Genomic DNA, 16,457 nt, shown 5'->3' with positions numbered 1-16,457 from the left:
GGCTGCTCAGCTCGGGCTGACTCGAACCACTGTTGCTCAGAGCTCAAACTCTTGAGCGAGCTCTTAACCAACTGAGCCACTCAGCCGGCCCCTGTAATGCACATTTTATTGGTTACCTAAAGATGCATTTCTAATAGAGAAATTTGGTATATTCACATGATAGGATATTATATAACACTCAAACAAATGAATCAGCTACATGTAAAAATGTGAACAAATATTGGCAACCTAATATTGAATGAAAAGAGTATGTCCAAAATATACATATAAAATGATACTTTTTATAAAGTCAAAAACAACTAAAACTAAACATTATTTTTCTTGGGAATACATAAAAGATAAAACACTATTTGAGAACAGTGAAGGCAAAGGAATGATAAACTCAGGCTTAGGGGTAATAAAAGCTTTAGGTAGGAGGGCCCAAGGAGAGAGAGATGGGTTGGAGGAGGAACAGATAGAAAGATAAAAGTTATTGTCGTTTTCTAGTTCTTACGTTCACATTTATTAAAAGTAAATATAAATACAGAAGCAGGCCATGCATGGACCAAAGATGAGAGTATATCATAAGGCAAGGATTATGATTAATCTAATTCCTGTACTTGAGATCATTTGTAAGTTAAGGATAAGTTTTAAGTAAAATTAAAAAATTAAAAAGACAAAGCTTGTAACAAGAATTGGACATTTGTATATTTATTTAAAACTATTGGCATATGACTTGGACAGTCGTCGTGTTCAAACATATTAACATTTTTGCTGTCTAAAGATTTTAGCCTATAAAATTCTCACTGGCAAAATTAATGGTATATTTAACAACTATTGTGACACCACTTGGTAATTTTATATAGATATCATTTTACAGTAAATCATACATATTCTTGTCTGTGAAACTTTGCTTCTTCTATATAGGAGTTTCACAACCTACAATAAATATTCATATGACACAGTCAAAGTGTTCCTTATATTAATGAAACCCAAAGGGTGATATTTGTGTTTCCTTTTTGTGTAAGTTTACTTGCCCTTCTATATTCATTTTTTGGTAAGGTTTTATTGCAGATATGTAGACACTTTGCACAATCTTAACTTACTCTTTGCAATGATAATGTTTAATCAGATGAAGTCCTATTACTAGTAGGTCTTACCAGTAGTGTCCTAAGTGCCTAGTTCCTTTTCGTTCATAAATGATGGTCTGGTTTAATACCACAGAGCATTTTAAGCTAAGCATTTTGAGAGCAGCTTCTGCCTTCCTTTTTCTGTGGCAGCGTGTTGCTAAAGCACTTACAGAGACACTGGTACATCAAACAGGGCTTTCCTTTTATTTTCTTACATTGCTGTAGTTTTTGTTTGTTTGTTGTTTTTTACCAAAGCATTTTGCTCAGATTCACTTAATGCATGCATGTATTCAAACATAAGTATCCATTTCTCACCAGTTGGTATGGTAGCAGCACTCAGCCCTCATCTAGTCTCAGATTGTATGTATGCTCTACTTGGTTGCCATTGGTGCGTGTTTGTTCTGTTTGTATGTAGGTCCTATGCACAGTCAACTGGAATCCCTGAGCGACTCTTGGGCACGCCTGAAACACAGCAGAGACTGGCTGTGCAACTCCTCTTACACCTTTGAGTCTGATTTTGATCTTACCAAGTCTTTGGGAGTTCACACTTTGATTGAAAATGTTGTAAGCTTTGTGAGTGGAGATGTGGGGAATGCCCCAGGTTTTAAAGAGCCAGAGGAAAGTATGTCTACAAGCCCACAGGCCTCCATCATTGCAATGGAACAGCAGCAGTTAAGGGCAGAGGTAAGTCTTTGATATTTACTCCTCGTGAGGGACTGTGGGAACTTAATCTGAACCATTGAATGTACAATTGTAGGAAAAGCTTTTTTTTCTTTTCCTCCTTGCCTTCCTCTTTCCTCCACCTAAGTTTTTTTATGTCATTATCATAACCCTAACAACATGATATTTTGTTTGTAGTGGACAGAAGTGCATTTTTACTTGTCATCTCTTAGAACAAGATACTCTAATCATAAGTCTTTACTTGTTCGCTAGAAACTAGAGTGAGACTGGCTGGTGACCATATGGATCTGTTTCTCAGAGCCTCCTTTTTTCTCAGAGTCTTCCTTTAAAATGGGCTAGATTAGAACACCACAGTAATAATGATGAATGGTAAAATTAGGGAGCAAAACTTTAAGGAGACACAGGATGTCCATATAGCCTCAAAGTATCTCCCTCAAAATATTTATTAATTATTGTGGACTCTGGTCCAATCATGAGAACACACCAGACAAACCTAAATTAAATGACATTCTATAAAATACATAACAGCTCTTCCTAAGTGTCAAGGCCATGAAAAACAAAGAAAGACAGAAACTGTCCCAGACTAAAGGAGATTAAGGAGACATGACAGTTAAATGCAATGTGATATCCTGAACTGGATCTTGGAACAGAAAAGGGACATTATGGGAAAACTGGTGAAGTCTAAATAAAGTCTGTGGCTTAGTCAGTATTGTCCCGATGTTAATGTCTTCATTCTGATAAATGTACCATAGTTATGTAAGATGTTAACATTAGGGGAAGCCAGGGCAAAGATATACAGGAACTCTGTACCATCTTTAAAACTTGTCTGTAAATGTAAAATTATTTCAAAATAAATTTTTTTTTTTTTAAAGACGAGGGATAGGCTGATTGACTGCAGTGGTAGGTATTGTCCTCCTAGGGAAGATAGAGCCAGAAGTTAAAGAGAACCACAGAGAAACCTTCCAGAATACTTCCTCTAATTCTTGAACTAAAGAGTATTCATTCTATCTAACTTTATTATAAGTGAAAGGAAGCAATAACCATACTATCTTACAATTTCAAAGCCTTCACATATATCTCCTTATGAGCATCACAGTAGTTCTATGAGTAGGTTCAATAAAATAGCTTCACTTCACATATGAAGAAACCGAGACTCAGGAAGTTAAGTGAGTATTCTAAGGCCACATAGTCGGTGGAAGAGTCTGGCCTTGAAACCAGGTCTCCTGCATCCAAAGCTACTACTTTTCCTATTGTACTGTGTAGCCTCTTTTATACTGAAATATGCTTATAGAGTTTCTAGAGATATTTCAGTTTTTAAAAGTCAAAATAAATGTTCATCTTAATAAAATAGATTCTTGAGAAATGTGAGAATATCTGTGTGCTAAGTAATATATTGTCGGTGACATACAGAGTTCCTTTGTGTCATGGTTCAGTGAAGAACTCTAAAATATGTTTATTTTGCTTTCCTCAAGCTTCGTTTGGAGGCACTTCACCAGATCCTTATTCTGTTGTCTGGGATGGAGGAAAAAGGTAGCATCTCTCTGGCAGGAAGCAGGTCGAGCCCAGGCTTTCAGTCATCCACACTGCTCACGTCCGTGAGGCTGCAGTTTCTAGCAGGGTGTTTTGGTTTAGGCACTGTTGGACATGCAGGAACCAAAGGAGAGAGTGGCCGATTGCATCACTATCAGGTAGGTGATGGAGATACCTATCATGTGAGGATTACACCTTGCAGCATATTCAGATTTCAACCATCTTTTTTACAAAACCAATTTAACAATGCTAAACTTTTTGGTACTTAACATTGAGGTTTAAAATATAAAGACCTTTAGATGACTCTTAAAGATATCTCATTGGCTTAGTTTCCTGAGTAATAATATTATAGTTAGGGTTAGGTAATCTATGATACTGTTGTACTTTTAGATTCTTTGCTGACTCAGTTTTATTAACCCTTAGCCAAATTAGATAGAGGTAGATATAGGTTTAAGTTGGGATATGTTTTTTGGGAAGATGGGTTTCAAGAATTTACAGTTTAGACTTTGACCGTTTTACCTAGTTTCTCTGATTGCTTGAAAAAAATTTTTTTTTGCAAGATTGAGGAAAGTTTGCTTTGTGGGAGAGGAGAAAGATTATGTAGAACAAGAATTATCAAGCATTTAGAAATAAATTCAGTATAAAACTTTTATACACTGAAGCATACTAAATAATTAAAACCCACCATAAGGCTCTAGTAGATAGACTAAGGATAAAATGCTATTTTATTTGGGTGGGAGGTGTTATTGTTGCTAATAGAAAAAGTAAATCTTTATGTGTAATTCAGGATGGGATCAGAGCAGCTAAGAGAAATATACAGATTGAAATCCAGGTGGCTGTGCATAAGATTTACCAACAATTGTCTGCTACCCTGGAGAGAGCCCTGCAAGCAAACAAACATCACATTGGTGAGTAACTGCCCCTTCAGATACATGCAAGTTGCATTTCGGTCTGACGTTATGTTAAATAGTTAACATTCTGTGCCTTGTGGTTGACATTAGTAAATAAACTTATAGGTAAAGAGTAAATATTTTAAAATGTAATAATGTTCCATGTTACTATTTATATTTTGGAATATGGTTCATTTTACTAAATGCTTTATTTACTTCAAAGAAGATTCTCAACGGTCTTTTTGTTTCTTTTTAGAAGCCCAGCAGCGTCTCCTTTTGGTTACAGTGTTTGCCTTGAGTGTTCACTATCAACCAGTGGATGTTTCTTTGGCAATTTCCACGGGTCTGCTAAACGTATTGTCGCAGTTATGTGGCACAGACACTATGCTAGGACAGCCTCTGCAGTTATTGCCAAAGACAGGAGTTTCCCAGCTTAGCACGGCTTTAAAAGTGGCTAGTACAAGATTGCTCCAGATTCTGGCCATCACAACAGGGTGAGTATTGTAGATATCTGGATAGAACTCTGTGGGACCTGGTCTTTTCACATTTCAGTAATTTCCGTTTCCCCTAATCTCCTTTATGTGATTTAAGTATAACGTTTGCCTTTCTGTGTTATCGCTACTTACTTTTTCCCTGTTGTTTCATGTAGGACCTATGCTGATAAACTGAGCCCCAAGGTAGTTCAATCCTTGTTGGATCTACTCTGTAGTCAGTTGAAGAATTTGTTGTCCCAAGCCGGTGTACTGCTTATGGCCTCTTTTGGAGAAGGAGAAGGAGAAGACGGTGAAGAAGAAGAAAAAAAACTTGACTCCAGTGGAGAAACTGAGAAGAGAGATTTCAGAGGTATCATAAACTCTTTTCTCCGTCATTATTTACAAGCATTTACAGACTTCTTTCTGTTGTGAGGCATGAAAAGATTTTTATTTGTTTGTTTAGAAACCCCTTTCTCTCCAAATGTATGATTTAGATAAGTTTCTGACTGAACCTTATCGCCTTAGAGTCCCTTAACTCTGATGTGGTGACCATACTGCTCACTCTCTATGTTAAGCCTTTCCTTGGCTGTCCTGGCTCTAGAACCTAAAGGCTCTAGGTGACTGATTCCCCCAGGTTATGTTTCCTTACCATTTGATCCTGACAGCTCATCTCTAACCACACTCTTGGCTTAAGTGTTCCCCCAAGACCAAGGGTTTTATTATTTGGAAACTGGGTTAGAATTAGAGGAGCTAAACTTCTTGCTAGGCTGTTCTGTTCCCTAGTCACTAAAAAAATTATTCATTATACTTAGCCGTCATAATTCTTAGTTGCTGTAATATGCTTATAGCTTTTAAAAGGTTATAGTGACCATTGTATTTGATTAAATTAATTAAACCCTGAGCAGAACTACAACATATGTATGTTACATAATTAAGGGAATAAAAGTCTAAAATTGGCCATTTATTCAAAACATTTCGTGAAACTACCATGTCTTATTATCATAATAAACTCTGGGACCCTTTAAATCCTTTAAACCTGGGATGGCTGGCTGGATGGATAAATGGATGGGCAGATGGATGGGCAGACGAAGGGAAAAGATGGATGGATGGATGGATGGATGGATGGATGGATGGATGGATGGATGGATGGAGAGGGCAAGTTATCTAACCATTCTGTGCCCCAATTCCCTCATCCATAAAATAAGGATAATAGAACCAACCTCCTAAGATTGTTATGAGGATTAAATAATTTAATACATGTAAGGCACTTCGAGCAGTGTCTGTCACATAGTGAGAGCTCAATGAATGTTAATATTGGAATATTATATTCCAGTATCTATAAATTGTATAGATTGGTGGGTAGGTAGAGGAAATCCATGGGGGTACAAAAAATGATAAAACATCACCTCTGACTTCAAGGACCTTCTAGGGTAGTGAGGAAGGCAGACATGTAAACAGATAATTACAGTAGGATATAAGAAACTTGGAAAAAAGAGCTAAATCTCTTAAGTCAGAATGTAGGAGGATGTATGAGTCTGAATAAGGACTAGCTTTTAGTTTCAGAGGCTGAACCTGTCACAAGTTCCTTCTCCCTGTTTCTACAAAGTGCTTATACAAAGAACATGGGCAGACTCACAAGGTAATAAAATAAAAACAAGCTTTTAATGCCACCTCTTGTTTTCCTGAGATCCAGTCATGGATACAGGGTTGTCAAGGTAATAGTTTCTCTCCACTCTGTGCTGAGTACTGCATAGGTGGACAGCGGGGAAGGCATAGTAGGTTACTTCTCAGCCTGTACGTCCCCAAGAAAACTGGATCCTCCCATATCCAGCAAAGAACGAAACAATTCTTTTGTGAGTGAATCTCAGCAGGTGGAACAGCAGACTGAATCCACGTCCATTCCCCTCAGGTCATCCTGGAGAGAAGGCCATTGCACCTCTTGATTTATGGGGATGGCTGGGAGTGAGACTGATTCTAGTCAACAGTGGCCAGGCATTCAGAGGCAGGCTGCCCAGGTATTAATAACCCCACAAACCTAAAATACTTAAAGGTGTACCTTTCATTTCACTAGTATTGATACTGAAACACAAACTGTATCATCAAGTTATATCAACCAGCTTTATAGCTAAGGTCGCCAGGCTTTAAATAATTTAATGAACTTAGTGTCTTGTTATAGAAATACTTGCTGGGAGTGAGGGTCGGGGGTAGGATGGAGGCTTCATAAAAGAGATTTACCCAGGGGTCTCTACCAAGCCTTCACAGAAGAGGGAGCTTCTGAACTGGATTTTGAAGGAATGTGTAGGAACAAGGTTGGAGTGAGATACTCGTGTATGTGTGTACCCAAGGCAGTCCAATAATTTTATATTCTTCAAACTAAGATTATAAAAAATACTTGTTTATGAGCATTTAGGTAAAGAAGAGGTAGAGTACTGTGTAGAGGAAATGTAGAGAAGGAGTTCTTAGCTTTTTCTCTCATTGTCCCTAATAATTTAGCTCTAGCATAGACTTGCATATCCATCTCAGTATAACATAAGTCCTCTAGTTAATTAGACATTTGTGTTACTGGTCATCTAAGCATGCCCCTTGGAGGGGGTGGGGGTCTCTTATCCATCACAAGTGACTTGTCTGTGTGTTCCTTACATTGATATGCCAGTATCTCAATGAAAGGAGTGCTGTATATACTTGCCTCCAAAGTGTTACGAGTTCCTGTTTTAGTGCCCCTAGGGATTGGCATTCTGGGCAGCTGCCCCACTGGCACACTTCTTTCCCCTGGCTCTGAGTGGGACTTTGCGAGGCTAAGGTGGTAGGAAAGGTGTTGGGTGATCAGGGAATATGGTGTGTTACAGGAAAAACAGACAGTCCTCTGGCTTCAGAATGCACAGGGTGGAGGGCAACTCTGAGAAGGTGACGAGAGAGAGGCTATTGCTAATGCTGGTGGAAAACTGGGAAGTTTGATTAGGGAAGATTTATGTGAAAGATCTTATGGAGCTTGAGCTCAGGCAAGCCAGACACAGGCCTAGAAATCTGTTTTTATAGAATCTGGGAGGAGGAGATGGAATCATGGACTTTTTAAAAATGTGATTAAATTTGTGAACTCTCTTAATAGTCGTATACACACAATTTTTCTTACAATTTTAGGAAGTTCACAGACTATCTCCCTCAAATTCTATCCAGTAGAACTTTAGACTTGGATAGGGAACTGTGGCTTTTTCAAATAGGAGTAAAATAAAATGCACAAAATCAAGCATACGTACTTTATTCTAGCAAGCTCACTATTGTACACAGATATAAAAGATGTTTTCAGTTTGGCTTTATTTTCTGTCCGTCCCCCATTCTGTTCTTTAAATTTTTAAAATCCAGCAGCAGACAACCTAGATTTTGAAATTATATTTATGCTTACTGCAGTCTAAATATAAATTATTTGATATAAGGCTCTCTCTTGTTTGTTGGGTTTTGGTTATAATGCAAAATTGTCTCTTCACTCTTCAGCTGCCCTTAGGAAGCAACATGCAGCCGAACTGCATCTGGGGGATTTTTTAGTTTTTCTTCGCAGAGTTGTGTCTTCAAAAGCAATTCAATCAAAAATGGCTTCCCCAAAGTGGACAGAGGTGCTTCTAAATATAGCATCTCAGAAGTGTTCTTCAGGTATCTGACATTTACCTTGTTTTTAGAGTATTTTTATATATCACATGTGTATTATTCAGGTAATGCCAGACTTTGACAACACTGGATACTTGACCTTGATTTCAGGACTTTTCTTTCTTGTTTTCTGAGTACTTATTTGATCAAAAGGAAACTAATTTCAGAAGTAAAAATTGATGGGAATTAATAAAGAAAGTAGCACTGGAGAAGAGCATCGATTTAATCAAGAACTTGGTCTTGTTTGTTCAGATTACAGTAATAAAAATAAGCAGAGAACATCCTGTTTGATAATTTAGCACAAATTTTGACCTCACCTCTTTGATTATCAAAATATAGACCTGAATTTGTCTATTCTGTCTTCTCATGATATGATTTCTGTACTTTGATTGTAATTTCTCATGGTGTGCTATTTATGAAAATTGTATATAATAAGCTTAATTCCTGGTTTAGCCTAGAAGTCTGGTCTGCTTGCATAGATTACTGTCAGTCTTTCCTAGTATGTTTTTTTTTAATTGTGATTAAAATATGCATAAAATAAAATTTACCATTTAACCATTTAAGTGTACAATTCAGTGACATTCACAGTGTTGTTCAACCATTACTACTGTCCATTTCCAGAACTTTTTCATCATCTTAGTCTTTTAAATATGCTAAAACATAATATAATCTTCCATGGTACTTGTTATTTTATATGCATATATTCTCAATATACTTTACTAGGTTTTTTTTAACTAGTACACCTTATAACAGCTTTGTTTCTCTTTTTCTCTTTTTATAAGGTGAGGCTTATATAATATTGATTAAGATCTTGGAACATAAAGAAAAATCCGATATTCACTTATTTTCCATTGGTTTTATTACAGTAATGAGTATAAAAAAGGAGTATCAGTAGCCTGTCTCTCTCTACCTTTGTTTACTTTAGAAAAGTATAAACTGCTTACTCCCACTAACCCTTATAATCTCTCTGAGGCAGCCAGGGTAGGGACAGAGAAGAAGCAATGGAAGGGTATGATAAGTCTGAGTTTTAGAGACTAATAGACTTGTTTAAGATTCTACCTCTGCCTCTACTGAGCTGTGTGGCTTTGGCCAAGTTACTTAACTTCTCTGAGCCTTAAGTTTCCTCATCAGTAAAATGGGGATATAATGTAAGGTTTTTGAGGATCAACAGAGTTAATATGTATGAAATCCATAGCACAGTGCCTGGCATAGGTAGTTATTATAGTGCTATTTCCTTTATATATACCTAAAAACTGAAACATAAATATGAATATTCATATACATTAATTGGTACAGGATGAGTTCAGAATTCTTGTGATAATAGGTTGCAGGGAAGTCCATCACACCCATAAATGCTTAACAGCCTCAGGGATTGTTTTCAGGAAGTTCAAACTTTGAATTTAAGTCGCACTGATAATAAGAAAATGTCTTTTCCCCCCACCCAGGTATTCCTCTAGTTGGTAACTTAAGAACGAGGCTCCTTGCGCTTCACGTCCTTGAGGCTGTGCTGCCAGCTTGTGAATCTGGTGTAGAAGATGATCAGATGGCCCAGGTTTCTATTTTTAAAGTTGTTGGAAGATGATTTTGACATCCTTAACATGATGCCCCCAAAATCTAAACTTATTGTCTCTTCAGTTGTAAACGTATCATTTATTCAGTAGCAAAGCTGCCACTTCTGAGATTGCTTGCTTTATTTTTTCATCCCCAAGCAAGGAAGGAGAAAGAGAAATTAAGTAATGGGGTGTGAGGAGGAGGGGGATAGTGAATCTGTAAAATTTTTTACTAGGTTTGGGCTGCTACAGAGAAATATGTGAGGCTGCATAGCCCATTCAAAGGTCTATACAGTGAGGCAATATGAGTGCAGTGGAACCCATTTTCTAGTGGGTTAGTGATATTTCTTTAAAAAGATAATTAACTTAAAACCACTGAAGGTAGCTGTTGGACATTGATATAATCATTTTCCACATGTGACTTAGTATTATAGTTGAATGATTTATCTTTTCTAAAAATACTTAAAATTACCCTTTGTAAATTTTATCATTCTTTTTCTTTCAACAAATAGGTTGTTGAATGCCTTTTTTCCCTTCTGTCGGATTGTATGTGGGAGACACCCATTGCTCAGGCCAAACATGCTATTCAGATAAAGGAAAAAGAACAAGAAATTAAATTACAGGTAATTGATTCTTCCAAAGAGGTATTCTTAGACATCACAAGTGAGTATCCTGTCACCTGTCTCTAGATCCCTTCTCCTCTGAGGGACCTTGTTCTGTGTTTTTCCATCTCCTCTCTGTACCCTTTCTCTCTCTCCACTGATTCTTTCCCCTCAGCTTATAAACATTTCTCATTCCCAGCCCCTCAAATCCTTTTTTTATTCATGAAGGCTTCCCCACTTTAAGAACAAGGCTCATTGTATTTCATATCCTTGAGGCTGTGCTGCCAGCTTGTGTAACTTGCAGAAGATGATCAAATGGCCCAGGTTTCTATTTTTAAAGTTGTTGGAAGATGATATTGACACCCTCAACATGATTTCCCCAAAATCTAAACTTTTAGACTCTTCAGTTATAAATGTATTGTTTATATTACATCTTCTCCCTTGTCCTTCATTGCTAAGCTTCTCAGAAGAGTAATCTTATACATGTTTCAGCCACTTCCTTACTTCTCATTACTTCTGCAACCCAATTGTTTATCTTCCATCAAAGCACAGAAATTAAATGACAAACCTTAATTGCTAAATATAGCGTACTCTTTTTTTGTCCACATCGTACTTGACCTCTGGAAACACTAGCCTTCTGTTGCTTTCAGAACACTACCTTCTCCTGGATCTCTTTGCTAATCCTTGATTCCTTCTAGAGGCATCTCTTATTTGACACCACTTTCCCCTTGCCTCCATCCCAAACTCTGGTGTTCCTCAGATTCTATCCTTAGCTTTTTTAGCAGTCTTCTTCAGTTTGCCTTCCAAACTTAAATGCTAGTCCAGGTGTCTCCCCTTCAAACCTTTCCCCCTTTCTTCCTGTCCCATTTTTTTATTGGTGGCACAATTTACCTAGTTTTCCATATCTGAATTCCTGGGAACTCTAGACTGTTCTAATGTCCCCATCCGTATAGTCACTAGGTCTCACTGGTTTTATCTCCTAAGTAGCTCTTGACTCCATCCATCTGGCTACCTCAGTCCTTCTTGGTTTTCATGATTCCACACTTTATCTGGTTTTCCTTCTATCTCAGTACAATGGCTTTTTTTTTTCTCATTCTCTTTTATTACTTCTTCCTCTTCTATTTAATCTAGGTGTTGGAGTATCCCAAGGCTTGGTCCCAAGACCCCTTCTTTTTCTCAGCGTCACTCCCATTCCCTTCCTGTACCACCAAACTTTATGTAGAACCATATGCCATTTATTCCCAAATTTTTAATCCCACTTCTGACATTTTTCCTGAATTCGAGACTTATATACCTATCTTGTACTGACTTATCACTTGAACCATAGTCTAATAGGCATCTCATACTTAGTAGCGTCTTTAGTTTTATTACAGTCTGTTCTGCCTAGTTAGTGACTGAACCAAAAAACCCAGGCGTCATCCTTGATTCTTCTGTATCTCCCTGCCCCATTTTCTCCATCCATACAATTACCAAGTCCCATCGACTCCTCTGTAAAAAATAACTTGTTTTTGCCCACATCATCCTTTTTATGCCATCCCCCTATTGCAAGGCACTATCATCACTTGCCTGGACTATGCAATAGCCTCCTAACTGGTCTTGCTGCTTCCATTGTTCACTCCCTATAGTCCCTACCCAGGATCCGGGTTGATATTTTGAAATTGTAAATCAGATCATGTTGATTCTCTGCTTAAAACCCTCCAATGGTTTCTCATCATTCTTGGGGTAAAATCTAGAACTCCTGTACTCACCCCTTTGCTCACTACGCTTGGAACAAACTTGCCTTCTTCCTGTTTCTTGGACACACTAAGCTTGTTCTTTCCTTCGGGCTTACACAGGCTATTCTCTCTTCCTAATACTTGCCTCAGATGTGTTTCTCAGAGGTCAGCTTCTTATTATTCAGGTCTCAACTTAATTATCACTTCTTCAGAGAGTCCTTTTCTGATCCGCAGTCTAGTTGCCACACATTCTTTGTTAAATCACCTGTGTTAATGTCAACATAGCGTTTATTACCTGATATTTTTCTTGTTTGCTTTCTGTCTCTAGCTTCCAAAATGTAAGTTCTATAAGAGCAGAGACCTTATCTAGTTAAAATATGTAGGATCTGGTATAGTGCCTGGCACATAGTAGATGCTGAATAAATACTCATTGAATGAATGAATGAATTCAAGTCCTCAGTGTTTCTTACCTGAACTCTTGCAGTAATCTCCTGATTGGTCTCTCTGCCTTCATCCTGTACACTCCTGGTAAAACAATGTTTATAAAACACAGATCTGATCAGAGACCCTCTATATAAATCATTCTGTGTAGGCTCTCCCTGTTGTCTTTAGAGTAAAGTTCAAACTTAAAATGGCATTCAAGGCCGTCTATGATTTTGTTCCTTCTTCTCTTTCTAGGCTCCTTTTCTGCCATTCTCATCCTCCAGACATTCCCCGCTGCTTGCGATTACTTTAAATCTGAACTCTGTTGCATCTTTATGCCTTGACACATGCTGCCCATACTGCCCTGAATGTCTTTCTCTCCTTTAACCAGCTGCTTAATGCCTTCTCATCATTCAGAACTAAGCTCAGAAGTCATTATCTTTTGAATGCCTGCCTTATTCTTCCCAAGCATGGTTAGACTTAAACTTTTATGTTTCTGCTCTACCTATCATGTAACTTGTGTTATTCTCTCACTGCAATATTGGTGTTATTTGTCTCTCTGGCCCCTAATTGGATTGTAAACTCTTTATGGGCAGGAACCATGCTGTATTTATCAGTGGTTCCCACTGCCTGTATAATAACTGGTACGTAGTAGATACTTAATAAATATTTATGGACTCCATTCAAGGGGTCTTAGAATACAGATATATTAACTGAGATCTGGGGTTACTCCAAACTACTGACCTAGCTTCCTTTTTGATAGAAGCAGGGAGAGTTGGAGGAAGAAGATGAGAATCTCCCTATTCAAGAAGTGTCCTTTGACCCAGAGAAAGCCCAGTGTTGCCTAGTGGAGAATGGACAGATTTTAACTCATGGCAGTGGAGGAAAAGGATATGGATTGGCATCAACTGGAGTAACTTCTGGGTGCTATCAGTGGAAGGTGTGTAGAATTCTAAGTGGTTTTTAGCATTTTGCCTGTTAGTCCTTTTTCTCCAGGTTCTTATGAAAAATGTATGGAAAGTTTTCCAAAAATCTTTATATGTAAATGATCTATCATTATGTAAGATGTTAACATAATGGAAACTGAATGAAGGATATACAGGAACACTATTTTTATAACTCTTCTATAATTCTAAAATTATCTCAAACATTTTTTGATTATGATAGTCCCTCCCAAGAGGGGGTCATCCAGTGCACACCCAGCAGTGAAAATGCAGTAAAGTGTGTGATGTTTCTGCCAGGGAAAGCCCATTAGAGACTTAATGCCCTAGATTTTTTTCATATACCCTCTGCCTGGTATATGCTAAAATTTTATATTCCCGGAAGGAAAGCAGGCATTTAGTATAAATCATATTGTCGAACAGTCTAGGCTCAATGAGCCACCCTTCTCAGTTAGGGAAAGTTGTTATCGGTGTAGGGAACTGTTCACCAGTCTAGTGTCCAGATGCCAGCTAAGGGCTAACATCGCAAGCAGGGTTTTCTAAGGATAGCTGTCTCTTCCATGTTAACTCCTCTTTTGCACAGTCTACTCCGTGGACTCTTGGTCACAGTGTCTTTACAGTAAAATTATTATTATCAGTAAAACCCTGTGCAGCAGAGTGAGACCAACCTGTAGTATTGACTTCAGTTATGCCTTTTAGGGGTCCAAGACTTAGCCAGTTAAAACAGATTTTATTAACTATAAATGCCTACATTAAAAAGTCAAGTCACGTCCTTTGTTCATAAGTTTTTGTATTAACCTTTTAAAACAGGCTTAGGCATTGATTTAGCACAGCACAGCTTTGGCCATTCCAGGGCTCAGGTAGTGTCATGATAGGGTGCACACACAAGAAATACACTCCCAGAGGGCATATGTGGTATATCTGAAACAAAGAGTTTATAATTGTTAGGATACTCCTAGTCAGGATGTACAGTAATCAAGCAGAATAAATTAACAGGGCCCCAGTCACCTCCAACCCTCTGTTCCCAGTGTAGTCGAAATAATTTAGTTGAGACCTTGGCTTCAGAAGGACTGCCTAAATGCAGTCAGTTAAATGGTTTTGCTTGTCTATAACATCACTTTATCTGCCTCAGAGTGTGGATGACATCTGGAGGTGTTCTGTGCAAAGTGCAGGACCTGGGGCCACCCTCTGCTGCTTGTAGTTGGTCAGATGTAGTGGGAGGCTCAACCAAGGATACTTTTTCCCCTAGGAGGAGGAACAGTTCTGAGACACAAAGTTCGTTAATGCCCTCCCCACTCCTCCACATTTCCCCAGGGCCTGGGTTTTTGTTTTTTCTCCCTTATTCTAAAACCAGTGTGTCCCATTTAGTAATTATAACTTCAGACTTTTTCAATAACTTTTTATCTTCATCTAGACCTTTTGTTCAGATGGGTTGGGTGAAAGGGGGACAAAAGAATTTTCATACAAAAACATTTTTATGTAACTTAACCAGAAAGGCTAGGAATTGGTCAGAACAAAAATCCCAATTAAAATTTTTTTTTTCAAAATGGGTTTACAAAACCTCCTACCTCCTTTTATCATTATCGTTTATCCAGTGAGCAGCCTAGAAAAGATCAATCTTTTTCTGGGGAAAGCTTCATCTACTGAGACATGTATGTCAGGAGAAAGAGGAGACATGTAGAGTCAAGCTATCAGTCTGTTATTGCAAACTGCAACTAAACCAAAAAGCTGAACATAGTAAGTCAACTGCAGTGGGATGTCCCCAAGAAGAGTTCAAGAGTCCAATCTTATGGTTGCCACCACTGTGTTGGGGGTCCCCAAGATCACCTCTGGATTCAAAGATTTGCTAGAAAGACTTATGGGACTCAGCATATAGTTGTATGTATGTAAGATTTATTATAACAACACAATAAGGATACATAGCTGGATAATAAGGGAAAAAGACACAGGTGGGGTCTGGAGGAATCCAGGTGCATGCTTCCTCTCCCTCGCATGAGGAGTGCTCTCCCCTGCCGCAAAATGCAGCAACTTGTGTGCAGCGCTTTAGAGAAGCCCTTTAGAGACTTAGCACCCAAGATCTCTACGGGGGGCTGGTTGTGAAGGTACCCTCTGCCTGGCATGCACCAAAATTCCAGACTCCCAGAAGGAAAGCAGGTGTTCAGCATAAACCATACTGTTTGTTCAAACATTCTAGGCCTGGTGAGCCACCCTATCACTTAGGGAAAGTTTTGTATCAGTGTAGGAAACTGTTTACCAGTCGAATTCCCAGATACTAGCCAAGGAACAGCATTATAAGCATGCCTTTTTAAAGACAGCAGTCTCAGGCCTGCTATATGAACTCTTTTTCTGCACAGAAGTATACGGAAGAGAGCAGTTAGAAAATTTATATGTAAAGAATTGAAGCTTTCCATTAATAATTTTCTGGGCTAAATATACTTCCTCAGTTTCATAATTAAGATGTAAGCTAAAATTATTTATTTAAAATAACTACTGAAGCATAGGTAATATAGTTAATAATACTGTAATAACTATGTATGTTGCCATTTGGATACTAGACTTATCGGGGAGATCACCTTGTAAGTTATATAAATGTCTAACCATTATGCTGTACACCTGCAACTAATATAATATTGAATGTCAACTGTAATTGAATTTCTTTTTAATTTTTAAATAAAGTAAGTACTCAAAGGTTATTCTAATTGTTCTACAAGGTAAAGATTAAATTTGTCTAAAAATCTTTACAAAATGATGAAATTTATTACATTTATATGTTATTTTCACTTAGGCTGAAAATAAACTTACATTCCCATAAATGTATAAGTATTATTTATAAACATTTTCCAGTATTGGTTTATGTAGCTAATAGTATCTAAAGAGGTTTTTGGAATATTAGTGAACATTACC

At 37.8% G+C, this 16,457-nt stretch overlaps 1 protein-coding gene across 1 annotated transcript in view; it reads left to right on the top strand.

Moving 5' to 3' along the window:
* HERC1 (HECT and RLD domain containing E3 ubiquitin protein ligase family member 1) overlaps positions 1–16,457 on the top strand; it is a 205,579-nt gene that overhangs the window by 112,995 nt on the left and 76,127 nt on the right. The window contains exons 26-34 of the mRNA XM_019650781.1: positions 1,525–1,793; positions 3,263–3,478; positions 4,108–4,228; positions 4,467–4,704; positions 4,860–5,053; positions 8,173–8,328; positions 9,768–9,874; positions 10,385–10,495; positions 13,376–13,552. Of these exons, the coding sequence (XP_019506326.1) occupies positions 1,525–1,793; positions 3,263–3,478; positions 4,108–4,228; positions 4,467–4,704; positions 4,860–5,053; positions 8,173–8,328; positions 9,768–9,874; positions 10,385–10,495; positions 13,376–13,552 (1,589 nt within the window). The remainder of the gene's footprint in view (positions 1–1,524; positions 1,794–3,262; positions 3,479–4,107; positions 4,229–4,466; positions 4,705–4,859; positions 5,054–8,172; positions 8,329–9,767; positions 9,875–10,384; positions 10,496–13,375; positions 13,553–16,457) is intronic.

Source organism: Hipposideros armiger, unplaced genomic scaffold, assembly GCF_001890085.2.
Source record: "Hipposideros armiger isolate ML-2016 unplaced genomic scaffold, ASM189008v1 scaffold_147, whole genome shotgun sequence".
Lineage (NCBI taxonomy): Eukaryota > Metazoa > Chordata > Mammalia > Chiroptera > Hipposideridae > Hipposideros > Hipposideros armiger.
The sequence above is the reverse complement of the archived record's forward strand: the minus strand, read 5'-3'. Positions and strand labels throughout refer to the sequence as shown.